General features: G+C 43.2%; 1 protein-coding gene across 1 annotated transcript; it reads left to right on the top strand.

Moving 5' to 3' along the window:
• The first annotated feature begins 1,679 nt into the window (after positions 1–1,679).
• Positions 1,680–11,792, top strand: LOC142658887 (class II histocompatibility antigen, M alpha chain). The gene is made up of 5 exons (XM_075834503.1): positions 1,680–2,081; positions 5,118–5,378; positions 7,969–8,250; positions 10,423–10,551; positions 10,831–11,792. The coding sequence occupies exons 1-5, from the start codon at positions 1,994–1,996 to the stop codon at positions 10,833–10,835; spliced, it is 765 nt and encodes a 254-aa protein (XP_075690618.1). The 5' UTR covers positions 1,680–1,993; the 3' UTR covers positions 10,836–11,792.
• The last annotated feature ends 4,687 nt before the right edge of the window (positions 11,793–16,479 follow it).

Here is a 16,479-nt window from a genome sequence, read left to right as displayed (position 1 = left end):
CGATGTGCTGGGAAAAAAAAGTCTGATCTATGGAGTTCCCACCTCGCAACTTACAGGACTTAAATGTTTTTTATGGGATAACCCCTTTATTACCTATTGAGATGATTAATGATAAATGTAAGATCGCTGGGGGCCCCGTTGCTGGGAACCTCGCGAACACTAGAACAGGTGAATTCCCGGAGCCCTGCATTCCCGGAGGAGCTTGAATGACGTGGTGGCATTCGCATTGCTGCTCCATTCGAAGTGGACTGATATAGATAGAAAACTGGAAAAGGGTGTTGTTTGTTGTTTTTTTTTTTACTTTACATATTTTTTGTGTACATTGCTAAAAACTTTATTGAACAGTTTTTCACTTTACTTTTTTACTCGATAGATCCCTGGTACAATACCTCAATACCGATGTATTGCAGTGTATTGTCATATTTACTGGCTCCTTTTAAGCTCTGCCTCTGGGCTTAGTAGGAGCAGAAAGGTGGCCTTCATTAGACCACCAGGCTGCCATTGGCACCCAGCCATCAGGTCACGGGGGGGGGGGTGATAGAGTCACAGAGGGGGCTTCCCCCCTTTCTTCTATTAACTGTGGCATAGAAGTGGTTAATTGGCCGGAATACGGACTATGTGGCACAGATGATCTGCTGCTAATGTTTTGGTGCTGGAAACCAGAGTTCACCTTTATATTTTATGTAATTAGTAAGGCCCCATGCACCCAACCATAGATATCTTATTCACTGTGCAATAGTAAATATACGTGGTTTTTCCCTTGAGTAATATATGTGTTTCACTGGATGAATACCAATGGGAATTTTTTGGTTAGAGCCTAACCTTTAATGTGAGATTTATTTCTTTTTTTTTAGCAATTTAAGATAGTCATACAATTGTATCAGATAGTGACACAATTGTATCCATAAGGTTCGTTCACTAGCGCTTGCGCACTTTACATTGACATATGTAATAAGTTCAGATAGGACAAGGATGAGATTTAAATGGTATTAACCATTTAAATCTCATCCTTGTCCTATCTGAACTTATTACATATGTCAATGTAAAGTGCGCAAGCGCTAGTGAACGAACCTTATGGATACAATTGTGTCACTATCTGATACAATTGTATCACTATCTTAAATTGCTAAAAAAAAGAAATAAATCTCACATTAAAGGTTAGGCTCTAACCAAAAAATTCCCATTGGTATTCATCCAGTAAAACACAACCATAGATATCGTCCATAATTACGGTCCGTAGTAACGGACCTATTAATTTCTATGGCCGACGGATATTTTCCTGTATATTTACGGGAAGGTGTATTTGCGGGAAGGTGTCTGTGCCGTAGAAAGGCTCTGCAAAAGATAGGACATGTCCTATTTTTTCCTTTTTACGGACCGTGCTCCCATACTTTATATGGGAGCGCGGCCCGCAAATGCGGGTGGCTGTACGCGGCCGGCTGTGCCTGTAATCTCGGGCACAGTCGTGTGCATGGGGTCTAAAACAGGAAAAATTTTATCAACAAATATAATCCAATCTAAAGAAAATATAAAAATCCAAAAATTGCCGGCAGATCATGAACACAACTCACAGACAAGACAAGGCTGAGCTCCGGGTTTACCCAGCTACAAGTGACGAGACACAGCAGTGAACTTTTATTGGTTTGTGTCAATATGAAGCAGAGTAGGCGTGTCCTGTGACCCTATCAGCTGGAGTTGTATTACAAGGGTTAAATATACAGAAGTGACACACTCCATGCAGCTTCCTGACTGCAGAAAAGACTCCAGATCCAGCAACACATGATGTCGAACACTCCTGGCCTGGATTACATTCCCTGTATTATGGCGCCTAGGAGCTGTGCACAGGAATGACCAGTCTCCCAGTCATCACACCGCTAGTACTGGACTGTAGAGTCAGATACATTCATATTTCATTAAATGCTGGGCTGGTTCTAGAAGGAGCTCACTGACTGAGGTGCCATACACCGTCTTCACCCTGTACTAGGAAGACTTTATGAACATGCCGCAACTCCGGCTTTCTGTGGACTGTCTCCATACTTTAGTGCTACTACTCCCTCTGCTGGCCACATTGGGTCACTGTGGTAAGTGACAATACTCCTTCCAAATTACAATGTGAATGACCACACACTGACACCTTAGGCATACACTAAAAGCCAAGGGTCTCTTTTAGGCCTCATTCAGACAACCGTATTTTGTTCAGTACTTTGCATCAGTATTTGGATGCCAAAACCAGGAGTGGAACCTGCACAAAGTATTATGGAAACACCAGCGCCTCTGTGAGGTTTTGGACCCACCACTTGTTTTGGCTTACAAATACTGGTGCTAAATACTGACCAAAATACGCCTGTATACAAGTGTGAAGGTGGCCTTAGTAGTATTATTGGTTTCGTTGTATGTCTAGAATTTATTATATTATGTTGTTGTTGTGATAATATAGTGTGTGTGTGTGTGTGTGTGTGTGTGTGTAATATATACACTTGTGCAGCTGTAGGGTGGTCCACATGCAGATTCTTTCCGTCAAGCAATTCCAGTAATAATATTGGGTGATTGCTATTGAAAAAACATTCTTATGTTATGAAAAACAGACTGAAAGTAGAATATCAATTTATATATTTTTTTTATTTAGAGATTCTGTTAAGTTTATTAATTCCCTATCTCCTAACTAATCTGATAGGCGCTATGATGCTGATAACTACATTGTGATTTATTTATTTATTTATTTTTAAAAGTCTATTTGCAAAGTTCTGAGTATTTTTCTAAATATGCTATTGTGGCTCTAATAGCCAAATAGGTGGTGACTCTTTCTTTTCACTCTGGGCTGTGTAATGTTTTCTGTATGACGCTGTCCAATCAGCATACAGCTTCTCCCCCTTCCCAGTCCAGCAACACAGCGTGATTATATAGTATACAGCATCCATTCCTGACTGTATATTCAACTGGCGATATCTCTGGTTGTGTTACAGCTAGACCTGGTGTCATATGAAAGATTAGAATCTTCTCTTTCATATGCCACTGTTCTAGGTGGTCCACAGCCCGAGATATGGCTGTTTGAAGTGATCCCCCCCTTCCCTCCAGCCTCAGTCTCTCACACTGTGTGAAGCAGCTTCATGCTGATAGGACAGCGTCAGAGGCTGTGAGGAAACTCCACCTCCGGAGTATCGCTGCTGTTACCTCAGTTGTCTAATAAAGGCTCATTTACATATTTAGAAAAAATGGTCATAACGTAAAGGGGTTGCCCGGTTTTTATTTAATTTTTTTTACTTATTTGTAGAATAGGAAATCATACCGTTTTCTAATAGACATGTATTAGAAATTCTGCTCACATACTTTTCTTATAGTGCATGCGGCCCCTGTCACGGTGGAATGGTACAGCCCACGTTCTCTATATGATTTATAAAATAACTGCCTGTCTCTAGGTGATGTTGTTAATAAAGTTACTTTTAAAAAAAACACACACATAGGAGTTAGGCTTCATGCCCACTTCAGTCTTTTTCTTCAGGGTGCTAGCCGTTTTTCTGACGGCTAGCACCCTGACCCATTCATTTCAATGGGGCCATGCACACTTGATTTGTGTTGACGGTCCCGTTGCTCCGTTCTGACAAAAGTAGAGCATGTCCTACTTTGGTTCGAGATTCCATGACCGTGAGGCCCATGCAAGTCAATGGGGCAGTCAAAAAAACTGAAGGCACACGGAAGGCATCCGTGTGTGACGGAGCCATTGCCTAGCAACGGCCGGGCGGGCAGAAGTACATTAGAGATATTACACTAATCGGCAGCCACTTATCTCTATCCAGTACTGATAGAGAGAAGAGGCTGCTGATAAAAATAAAATAAAAAGCAGTTCATACGTACCCTGGTCGTTGTCTTGGTGACGAGTCCGTCTTCTTCCTCCAGTCCGACCTTTCTGTATGACGCGGCAGTCCATGTGACCGCTGCAGCCTGTGATTGGCTGCAGAGGCGGTCACTTGGGATGAAGCGTCATCCCAGGAGCCTTCTGACGTCATCCAGTCCGGCGTGACCGCCACTACAGCCTGTAATTGGATGCAGCGGTAACATGGGATGAAACGTCATCCCAGGAGGCCGGACGGGGGGAAAATGCAGGGAGTTCTGGGTAAGAATGAACTGATTTTCTTATTTAATTAAAATTGTATTTTGCGAGCGCTGAGCATGGTCCTTCTTCAGCGCTAGTCACTGTCCAGGGTGCTGAAAGAGTTACCGCCGATCAGTGCAGCCCATTAACTCTTTCAGCACCCTGGACAGTGACTAGCGCTGAACAACCCTGCTCTTTCAGCACCCTGGACAGTACCATGCTCGGCGATCTGAAAAGGAAACATGGAGTCCACACGGACAACAAAACGGGCACACGGATCCGTCAAAAACGGCCGCTAAAACGGTGAAGGAAGTGTGCACGAGGCCTAAGTGAGAAGAATGTAAGAGCTGCTCCTCACAGACACTGACAGACATGATGAGACGTCGCTGTAGGTAGAAATACTCTATAACTCCTGCTCCTCAATAACTTACTATTTACCTGTTATATACACCTGGACAGTGTTACCTGAATGCCAGTTGTCACATGACTGTCCATTCAGATATCCTATGGGTGCTTTTTTATGGACAAATCTGTGGGCTATACCATTTTTTTAATTTTTAGATAGAGACAACTGCACTGATATAAGAACGGTGTGTGAGCAGAATTTTAAATACATGTACATTAGAAATTTGCATGAATTCCTATTCTATGAATAAATTAATAGAAAAAATTATTAGTGGACAACCCCTTTAATTTGCTGACCCAGCCAATGAAAAGAATGCACTGGCTCTAGGGGCGGTCTAAGTGGCTCTTAAAAGTAATAAGTAAACCCCTGTATTACACATTTTATAGCTCAGGTATTATCACCATAAAAGTATAACACAATTGATAAGAAAAATGAATACATCTAAATATCAAATAAAAAATAAGACCCTGTCATCATACACATTTTAATAAAAATTATAGACCTCTTAAAGGTCTAGGCAGATTAGCTTCTGAAATCTGTTTACTGTTCGCGTGATATAATTTTGTATTGCTTATTATCCCTCCATTACTGTTCACGCCGCTCTCTTGTCTTCTTTTTCAGATGATGATAATTATTTAAGTCAGGTGTTGTTTTGTCAGCCCAGTGAGCCATCATTGGGGCTCCTGAAAATGTTTAATGAAGATCAGATGTTCAATTACAACTTTGGTGATAACTCCGTCTCTCCTTGGATCCCGGACTTTGAAAAGTGGCGTGACCTGGCTTTCCCCGACACCTTAACCATCGCCTCCCATGAGAATCTATGTGTCCAGTTTAGAGAAGAATTGACCGTAGCACTTAAAAATATCACTCCTGAAGCCCGAGGTTAGATACATAAGGGGTCTTCCATATTTGCAAATGGATAAGGATTGTTGATGGTCAGTTTGCAGGGACCCCCATAGATCTCAAGAAGGTCACAGTACTTTCATGCAATTTCATGAATTTTCCAGTTTCCATATATAATCTAGAAGAAAGTTTAGTGACTTTGTAAATACATTGCATTACGAGCCTTGTACTGATCCTGAGTTACAACCTGTATTATACCTCGGAACTGGTGTCTTGTAGCATTCCCTGCTTGTTCAGTGTCTGCAGAGGAAACTCTGTTGTAGGAAACTAACGGTCCCTCTGCATTATAGGAGTTCAGCCAAGCTGTTAGGACGGGTTCACACTGAGTTTTTGAGTTTTTTGCAGGAGGAAAATCTGCCTCAAAATTCCGTTTGGAAGTTTGAGGCAGATTTTCCTCTGCCTGCACGCCGATTTTCGCAGCACCGCGGGTATAAAATGCAGCGAAATACGCTTTCTCTGCCTCCCATTGATGTCAATGGGAGGTCAGAGGCGTAACCGCGCGAAGATAGGGCATGTCCCTTCTTTCTCCCATGAGCCAGTTTTACTGCTCGCGGGAGAAACCGCCTCCCATTGAAATCAATGGAAGGCATTTTCGGCCGTTTTTTGGTGAGTTTTGCGGTGCGGTTTCCGCGCCAAAAAAACTAGTCAAAAAACTCTGTGTGAACCCAGCCTTAAGTTGCCCATACAGAGTAAATATAAAGTAGATCAAGATAAGGAAAATATTGACAATGTTTGTATGAAAATATTCTGCAGACAATAGTTTCTGATGGTCAACACTTGACAGATCTCTGCTGACTGGATGGTCGGTCATGTTGGATTTTTGTCATCCGAAAGGATATATGTATGAAGTTATTGGCTGATCACCTGTGCGCACATGATATGTGTTTTTCCCTAAAACTGAAGCTCTTTTTATAACTTATTAGTCTCTTCAGTCTAGCATGTTTTTTGGGAGGATAGTATGAGTGATCTAACGACTAAAGAATCACATTTCATAAAGCGATGGCATATCCCTAGGATATCCCATCACCTTCTGGCTGGTGGGGTTACGGCAATCTAACCTGAGAGTGAAGGGGCTGTAGCGCTGGTTTAATGCTGCATCCATCTCAAAGTTTTTCTATTCACAGCGGTGGTCTTGGACTCTTCTGTACAGGTAACTGCAACATGGCCCAATTCACCTGGATGGAGCTGTGCTGCAGTTTTCTGCACAGCAAGTGGCTGGGAGCACCAATATTCAAAAGCTGTAAATAGAACACATTGCTAAACCAGCACTGCAGTCCCTTTAGGGCATGACCACACGTGGCGGATTTCCTCCGCAACTGTCCGCATCAATGCCGCACAGAATCTGCGTCGCAGATTCTGCTGCGGATCTGCACAAAATGTGCAGAAAATTGATGCGGACTAGCTGCTGCGGACTGCGGGAAAAGTGCTTCCCTTCTCCCTATCAGTGCAGGATAGAGAGAAGGGACAGCACTTTCCCTAGTGAAAGTAAAAGAATTTCATACTTACCGGCCGTTGTCTTGGTGACGCGTCCCTCTTTCGGCATCCAGCCCGACCTCCCTGGATGACGCGCCAGTCCATGTGACCGCTGCAGCCTGTGCTTGGCCTGTGATTGGCTGCAGCCGTCACTTACACAGAAACGTCATCCTGGGAGGCCGTACTGGAGACAGACGCAGGGAGTTCTCGGTAAGTTTGAACTTATATGTTTTTTTACAGATACATGTATATTGAGATCGGTAGTCACTGTCCCGGGTGCAGAAACAGTTACTGCCGATCGCTTAACTCTTTCAGCACCCTGGACAGTGACTATTTACAGACGTCTCCTAGCAACGCTCCCGTCATTACGGGAGCCCCATTGACTTCCTCAGTCTGGCTGTAGACCTAGAAATACATAGGTCCAGCCAGAATGAAGAAATGTCATGGTAGTAAAACTAATACGCTCCGCAGCACACATAAGATCTGCGGACTTCATTGCGGAATTTTGACTCTCCATTGAAGTCAATGGAGAAATTCCGCCATGAGTCCGCCACTGCTCCGCAACAGACAGAGCATGCTGCGGACACCAAATTCCGCTCCGCAGCCTATGCTCCGCAGCGGAATTTTACGCCTCGTCTAAACGAACACTGCTAAATTAAAGTGTAAGTCAATGGACAAACGGCACCGCTGCGGATTAACGCTGCGGAGTGTCCGCAGCGGAATTTAAGTGAAATTCCGCCACGTGTGAACCCGCCCTTATTCTCAGGATCGGTGAAGGTTTTGGCAATAAGGCCCCCATCAATCAGAAAGTGATGTAATTTGGGATATGACTTCACTTTATGAGAAAACCCCTTTAACTGATCCCCATATGGAGGCCACTTTTCATCTACGCATAGGGATCTGTTTGATGACAAGTTTGTCAACGGTTTCTAATAGCAACCAGCAGAATTGTAAATGCAGCTTTGGACTTGAAACCACCAATAATTTGTCGAAGATTAAAAAAATTAATCTGGGTAAGCAGGGCTTTATAACCAAGTGATTGTATGTCTTCAGTGATCCAGATCATGCAGTGTATTATTTGTGCTCCTTCCTTTAGGTGGTTCACTTGTGACTGTTTTTACTGCACATCCCCTCAGACTGGGTATGCAGAACACGTTAATCTGTGCCATTAATGATGTCTATCCCCCGGCTCTGACCATCACCTGGAGGAAGAATGCGGTCATTTTATCTAGAGAGTTGAACTCGTATAAATACTTTGCTATGGGTGATCTGTCCTTCCAGGCCTTCTCCTACCTCAATGTCACTCCCTACCTCAATGATGTCTTCTCTTGTGAAGTGAAGGTGGCAGGAGATAGCAGTACTATCATAGCGTACTGGAGTAAGTACCTCACTGTCGTATGGGAAGGGAGTCTCACCTTCAATGCTTTATATCATTACAGGTATGTTGCCCCCCCCCCCCCCAAGGGGGTATTACTGCCGGAGGCACTGTCTTCTGTACTGACTTAGTTAAAGGGTTATACTCATCACACAAAAGGATGGCTTATCGCAAGGATATGCCATCACTTTGTGATCGATGGGCGTCCAGCTGCCAGGATCCCCACTAACTCTGAGATGGAAGGAGCAGCAACGCTGCTTAAGCGCTGTCTCCTTGTCAGTTTAACCCTGCACAGTGGCACTTCCGGCCACCCACCATTCAACACTGCTCCAATCAAATGGATGGGGCTGAGGTGCAGCTCCCTGCACAGGGATCAGTGTGGAGATCAGTTACAAAGAGCGTCTCTGTTGTCCCGTGCACCCTTTGTTCTACTGGTAGTTGGGGGTCAGACTCCCACTGATCACACAGTGATAGGCTATTCTAAGGTAGACCATCAATGTGCAGTATACTCCTGGAAAATCCCTTTAAAATGAAACCCCTACATCCATGTGTAGCTCTGAAAGGGCTCACGTTCCATGCGTGACTTCAGTGAAGCTGGATTCTCCGAAATCCTTTACTGGGCTGTCGTTAACCTGATCGGTCATCTTGGCCTTATTCATAGGGAAGCTGTCATGTTCGCTGTATGAAAGATTATGCTTTATGTCCCCTCCCATCCTTCACAGTTTATGAGTTGTAATGAAGCAGTGAAAAGCAGAGTAGCGTAATATTCATATCACCCATGGCCAAACAACTTTTGACAATCAGTTGTAAAATGAATGAAATCGGAGAACTTGTTACAATGTGTCCGTAGTTATAGTTGCATCAGCCTTAGTGGATGTGAGGAAGGGATGTTCTGCTGTATTAACACAAATTGGCGTAGATTTACCAAACATTGAAAATCAAAATACATTTAAAAATGAGCAGTGAAGAACTTTACTGCCCTAGTGACATCTGCCTATGATGAGTGGCCGGAGATAAGACACAATGGGAGCACTACATGTCCGCACACTGGGGCACGTTTACTATTGGTGTTTCAGCAAAATTCTGGCCTAAGTTGCAGCTTCTTTTTGGCGCAAATCCTTTTAGACAAATTTAACAATGAAATGCGCCAAAAAGAACAGATGTTTGCAACTTGTTCTAAATGGGTCATGACTTAAGATGCATCAAATTGCGTGAAAAATTTGGTGCAAGAAAATTTAGACTTAAATAAGCCATCCAAGAGGTGGAATAAACAGACAGAAGTGTCTAAAGGTGCTCCAAACTTATCAACCAACATGAGCCAATTAAAGAAATTTGGCTAGTCTAATTCTAAGTTGTCTGAATTTAAGACTGTATTAGTAAATCTGCTCCACTGTGTCACCCTATTTAACGTTCGTGTAGACACCGTTAACTATATAAGAATATTTAATTTAATAAACGCCAATTACAAGAAAGTTGTGCCACTGTAACGCTACCTGTGCAAGCAAGGGGATGAGGGAAGAGTGAGCTGAGCGTGTATGTTATTTTATTAAGAGGAGGGAGAATAGTGGCAGATGTGCTGCTTATCTCCCAGGAAAATGAAGGATCGGACATAGTAAAATCCAACCATTGTTTTGCCTTCTGTTGGGGCCCCATTCCCACGACCATAGACTTCATCCGTAATTATAGTCTGTAATTACGGACCCATTCACTTCTATTGCCCATGGACACTTTCCTGTATAAGGAACATGTTCTATTTTTTGCTTTTTACGGAACGTGCTCCTATACTTTATATGGGAGCTCGGCCCGCAAATGCGGGTAGCTGTCAGCGGCCAGCCCTGCCTGTAATCACGGACAGTGATTTACGGGCACGGTCATGTGCAGGGGGCCTAACCGTACACATCGGATGTCATCCTATTTTATATACGCGGGATATTCTGACAAATGTCTAAAAGTTTGATATTTTTTTGGAACCTTGTTAATTTTTTAGATTATAAGTCATAGTAGAAAGCAGATCTGTCCTGCAGGAGTGTGGTAAGTTCTGCTTTCAGTATATGTAGTCCTCCAACTTCAAGGTTATTTTATATACTCACTACACAGATTCTGAAAATAAAATGAAGTGCGGTTTTATGTTAAGACACAGATGCTAAACATTTATCAATCCTTCCTGGCTTTCAGTTCCTCAGTATCCAATACATTCTGATTTGGTGGAGAATATTCTGTGTGGTTTGGGTTTCACTCTTGGCATCATCTTCCTCCTTCTGGGCTTCTGGTTTTTCTGTTGTGCTAAGAAGTTACACAATACTGGTAAGCTGGACGCTCGCTGTTATATTAGCTGCAGTCTTAACAAACTTAATATATATAATTAGAAGTTCAGAAAATAATGTGAGGTTAGGAAGAAATACATTTTCACTCAGTCCGCCTAGATCTTATTATGCGTTTTTTCGTCTATATACATGTATGTTATAATGTTGCATATTTCATCGCATTCGGATGATTTTTATGGATTTTTTTTTGTAGGACTGCTAACATGGAAATAAGTATTGATCATTCTGTATTTTGTTTTTCTTGCTTTGTTCCCTGCAGAATGAATGTAGTCGCCTCCTCGGACCCTCCTCACGTTGTCTTTGTCAAGACTGAAAAAACGGCAGACTTTTCCCTAGACCAAATGCATACCCCATCATGTGACTTGATTCCCAGACCTCCCACGATTATCTACTGTGCCATTTTTTTTTATGGCTGCTTCGTCCCACCTTATAATTTCCAGTTTTCCTCAGGGCAGATAGCTTTTGTGGATGCCACGGACATCAGACTGGTTCAATTTACATGGAATCATTTCCCAAATTACAACACAAACCCCAGCTGCTATAGGGTTCAAGGTGGAAGCACCGCCATGTTCTGGTACATAGCCACAAAGCAGTGAGGCTGCGGACAAAGCTGGAGGAAGGTCAATCCCACTGCAGCTGCGGCCGTGCTCCAAATGTCAACTTTCTCAAGGACGCTTCTGATTTCCAAGGATAGAGACTTTGCCATCAATAATATGTGTCATTCCCATACAGAAGTGATCAATGTATTAAAGGGGTTTTATGGTTTATAAATATAGTGGTATAGTTTGGCCACAAAATGTAACAAAAACGTTAAGTATTTGATTCTGCTCCACGCTGATGCCAGATCACTGTGTACAAACTGTTTGTGATGATGTGACATCCATGCAACTCACGTCACGTGACATGATTGGTCGTATGTTCACGTGTTCAAACGCCAAATGGATGTCGCATTATAATATACATGATATAAACAGAGCGGGAAAAGCAGAATCAATGAGGTAACTGTATTACAAACTTTATTATTTTTACATTTTATGTACAGACCTCTCTATATAAACTGGAAAACAACCCTGTAAAGATGAAGGTGTACACATCTAATGCTCTTTGAGACTGGTTATTATGTAAAATCAGTGCTGATGTTGGATGATTGTCTTACGAGCCGCAATTCTTATGTACATTTTTTAATAAAGTTCATGCCTCTGACTGTCAGGGTTAAACTTCCTTTTCCCTGTTATTTCACACCGAATAACCACCTCCGTAAGTTGGAATCTGAGGGCATGCGTGGAGAAAATATACCAGGAGACAAGTTGGTACACATCCTCCCTCAGTCAAGTAGGAAACTTTTTATTGAACAAAGAAAGAAACACAATCCCCTCCCTAGAGATGTGGGACATTCTTAAGCCCCATTGGCTCCTCAGCTGTAAGTTCATCTATACACTCCTCTTGCATTCCACTGGCGGTGTCTCCATAGGCGTGTCCCTCATGCAGGATCCTTTGTGTTCCATAGATCCAATCTCTGTGTAATATACTGATATATATGTAAGGATAATATTTTTGCAAACAATATCCATGGTAATGATCCCTGACATGACTGGTTTGCTAGATGACTATATGTAGGTCATTCTATGGGTCTCACTTATAAGGACTAGTTCTGACAAAAAGTGGATCAGCCGCCCATAGCAACCAATGGGATTCCACCCTTCATTTCTCAAGCGCAGATAAATGATCTGATTGGTTTCTGTGGGCAAGTTCTGTACTTTTTGCCTGTACTGGTTTAATACATGAGGAGCCACGTGTCCTAGTGAGCAACGTTTAGCTGAAGTCATCATTTTGCAGTAGTTAAAGAATTAAAGAGATGGAAAAATACTGGGCATCCTCTCTGAAAGCACCTGCAGATAAAAAGATGGAGGTCGCAAAATAGAAGCACAGAAGACCCTGCACTGAATAGATTATTTTAGGGTATGTTCACACGTGGCAGATTTGTTGCAGAGATTTTTGTGACTGGAAATCTGTTCCATGCATCTAAATGGGGTCGTTGAATAGGACAGTCACAGAAATTTCTGCAACAAATCTGCGTGTGAACTTAGTCTTAAATGCAGGAAAGACATTAGGTATAATCCAATAGAAATTGTAATGCTCATTAATGTGCCGGAGAAGAAATGCTATCATTCCAATAATAGACTTATATAGTATATTAATGATGTCATAGTTTTATTCTGTAGAAACACAAATAAACGGCAAGGGAGGTTAAATCCCAAGGCTAAAAAAAAAACGTTTTGTCTATATTCTAATCCTCCACTTCTACTATCGCCTTCTTTGTAATTTTCTTTTAAAAATAATATGCACTTACATTGGTTACATGGGTTACAGCAACACGTGTAACAACAATTTGATAATTTATCTCTGTGCTAAGGTATCAGTGTAATGTGCTGTTTTATTTTTCAGAGGAGGGAGTGCATAATTATACCCATAAAAAGAAACCACCCTCTCTTTGACTGCAATTTATGTTGGCACAGAAAGCACTGCCTCCCTGTCTCTCCCTGTAAATCATGTAGGCACAGATATTACTGCCTCCCTGTAAATCATGTAGGCACAGATAGTACTGCCTCCCTGTCTCTCCCTGTAAATCATGTAGGCACAGATAGTACTGCCTCCCTGTCTCTCCCTGGTCTTGATGTAGGTATGGTTAGTAGTATTATCCATGTACATGATGTGGAAATGGATAGTACTGCCGCTCTGTCTCTCCCTGTACATGATGTAGGTATGGTTAGTAAATTTACTAAAGTTAGTGAATTCTTTAGGCTACATTCACACGACAGTGGAAAAACGTCCATTTTCTTAACGGCTGTCACAGGGCCGTTTTCAGAACAATGAAGTTCTATGGGTGTATTCACATGGGCGTTTTTTTTTTCCGGGAAACAATCCTTGTAACGGCCGGTGTAAACTGATCTTGGCCGAGGACTCCCCGCACACAGCGCTACCTTGAGCGCTGTGCCCGAGGTAGCCCTTGACAAGTCAGGGCTTTCAACAATGGAATCCCTGGCCAGAGTATCGCAAGATCTCTGGCCGACGACTCCAGTATTGTAGATAGCGCCCCTCCATGTAAATAGCACCACCCTGCCTGAAGATAGTAACCCCCCATCCCCCGTAGATAGCACCACTGTAGCTTCCTGTAGGAGCGAAATCCCCGGCGGCCAGACCCCGCAGGGGATTCTGCTCCCGGAGAAGCCCCTGGCGTCACTATCCATATATGGAAAGTAATGTCAAGGGGTTACTCCTAGAGCCGGCCCGCTCTGGCAGGGGATGTCACTGTCCATATATGAGCGGAATACCCGGCCAGAAGGATTCCACTCCTGCATTGAGCTACAGAGGCGCAATCTACAGGGGAGGGGGGTGGTATCTACAAGGGGGGATGCTTTCTACAGGGGTTTGGTGCTATATGGGGGGTGTGGCACTATCTACAGGGGACATTGGCGCTATCTGCATGGGCACTGTGGCACTATACACAGGGGATACTCTGGCACTATCTACAGGGGATACTGTGGCGCTATCTACATGGGCACTGTGGCACTATATAGGCTCTCTGGCACTATCTACAATTTGCACTCTGTTACTATGTGGGCACTTGCACTTTATATTTGGGCACTGTGGTACCCTGTTGGGTACTTTGGCACTATCTTCAATGGGCACTGTGGTACTATGTGGGTACTGTGGCTCTAGCTACATGGGCACTGTGGTGTTTTGAGGGGGTTGGGACGAAACAAAAGCCTGACAAATTAAATCCATCCTTTTTTTAACGCCCTGAAAATGGACAGACGGACTGGAAATGGATGAAAATTCAGACACTGATGCAAAATGGCCATGTCGTGTGAATGTAGCCTTACACTTGTAGAATTTTAGATGTGTAGCTGTTTCTTTAAGAAGTTACAAGAAAAGTTCAAAATCACAGATGAAGTAGACCTGTAGGAAGTATTTTAATAAGAAGTGGGATAAACAGACACACGCTTCTGAATAAGGCCTCATGCACACGACCGTAGTGTTTTTCTGGTCCGCAAATTCCAGGACCGTGTTCCGTGAAATGTCATCCGCAGTTCATCCGTATGTAATCCGCAGTTCATCCGTATGTAATCCGCAAAATGCGGATGAAAAAAAAAGTCTAATAGTAAAACCGGATGACGACAGAACTCATTCCCGGTCGTCGCATAGCAACACTTCCGCAAATCCGCAAACTGCGGATGACACACGGAGGTGTATCCGCATTTTCCACGGGCCCATTGACTTCTATTGGCATGTCGGCATCGAATTTGCGGCCCGTAATAAGACATGTCCTGAGTTTCTGCGGCACGGATGTGCGGACATGCGGAGACCCGTGAAAACACGGATAGTGTGTATGGGCCCATAGAAATGAATGGGTCCGCAATTCTCCCGTGGATTTGCGGGGGAATTGCGGACGCAAAAACACGGTCGTGTGCATGGGGCCTAAGGGAAAGTCCACAATCTTTATGGGGATTTCTACTGCAATCCTTTAGGGAAAAAAAGCATCACATATATCAGACATTTACCTAGTTTAAAATATTAAGTCCAGAATGTTCTTTATAACAGCCGTCCCTGCAACACCCTGATCTCTGCTGGATGAGGCTTCATCTGAAATACGCACTTAAGTTCTGGGCCCCGCTTCATAGACGGGGGATGACCTGGAGTTTTAGAATGTAGAAATATAATTAACAAAACTTTTAGGCTACATGCACAGTCTGGCAGACAAAATTGCTGTAGCTACATCCTGTAAGAGTCCTGTGATTCCTCTTCATCTGGTTAAGACTTAGGCCCCATGCACACGAACGTGCTTTTGCGGCCGCAATTCCCACGAAAATCCACAGAAGAATTGCGGCCCCATTCATTCCTATGGCATGGCCCAGATCGCAGAAAGAATGGGCATGCCTTATTACGGCCGTGTTCTGCGGTCCGGGCTCATTGAAAATAATGGCCGCAGCCATGTGCATGGCCTGCGATTTGTGGGCGGCTTGCAGCTGACACTCCGTGGCCGGCCGACCCGAACATCGCGGCTGTGCATATGGCTACGGTCGTGTGCATGAGGCCCAAGTTGAATTGGATCATGGTAAATGATCGATTACACTGTATGGTCTCAGATAAGGAAGAACTCTTCCTTCAAGTTTGGCAGCCATGGCTCGGATATCTAGGGACGGTCTCTGAGGTTTATTTTGCCTCTAGGATACTCGACCCTCATTCTCCTACCTTTCCCTTCTCTTCCCCCTCTTTCTCTCCCTTCCCTTTTGTATCCCCTCCCCATCTTTTCTCTTGACATGTAGCAATATTTAGTATATATTTGCCTGTTCTAGTTCGATTTATGGGGACTGACCCCGGCTGCTTCTTGTATTGTTTGCCATATGTTTGTTAATTGAAAGCCCTCAGTAAAAATTATTGAAACATAAAACCGCACATAATGGTAAGTTTTTTGATGCGTTTTTAGGTGCGGTACTTACATTTTGATGCGGAAATAGATGCGGTTTTATGCTGCGTATTTTGGTGCGTTTTTCTTTAAAACTAGTCAGATACAATTCGGAAGCGGAAAAGCAGGATGAATTAACATGCTGCGGATTTTAAAATACGCACCGCAGGTCAATTTACACTCAGAAAAAAATCTGCACCGTGTAGATGAGATTTCTTGAAATCTCATTTACTTTGCTAGTACTGTATTACGCTGCAGATTTGCTGCACGCAAATCCGCACGGAAAAACCGCACACAATAACCTTTGAGCCTTAAGGAGCCTGGAGATTTTTAGCAAAGAAAACAGAAATATAAAAGGGAAAAATGATAAATTTGTAAATTATAAATAAATGGCCCGAACAAAAACAAACAGTAAAAAAACTTTTCCAAGTCACCTGGAAA

Source organism: Rhinoderma darwinii, chromosome 8, assembly GCF_050947455.1.
Source record: "Rhinoderma darwinii isolate aRhiDar2 chromosome 8, aRhiDar2.hap1, whole genome shotgun sequence".
Taxonomy (NCBI): Eukaryota; Metazoa; Chordata; class Amphibia; order Anura; family Rhinodermatidae; genus Rhinoderma; species Rhinoderma darwinii.
This window is presented reverse-complemented; position numbering and strand designations above follow the sequence as displayed.

Excerpts from the sequence above, each read along its gene's own strand:
- LOC142658887 (XM_075834503.1), top strand. The coding sequence starts at position 1,994 with ATGAACATGCCGCAACTCCGGCTTTCTGTGGACTGTCTCCATACTTTA. Across the intron at positions 2,082-5,117 it reads GGCCACATTGGGTCACTGTG|ATGATGATAATTATTTAAGT; the intron begins GTAAGTGACAAT and ends CTTCTTTTTCAG. Across the intron at positions 8,251-10,422 it reads TACTATCATAGCGTACTGGA|TTCCTCAGTATCCAATACAT; the intron begins GTAAGTACCTCA and ends CCTGGCTTTCAG.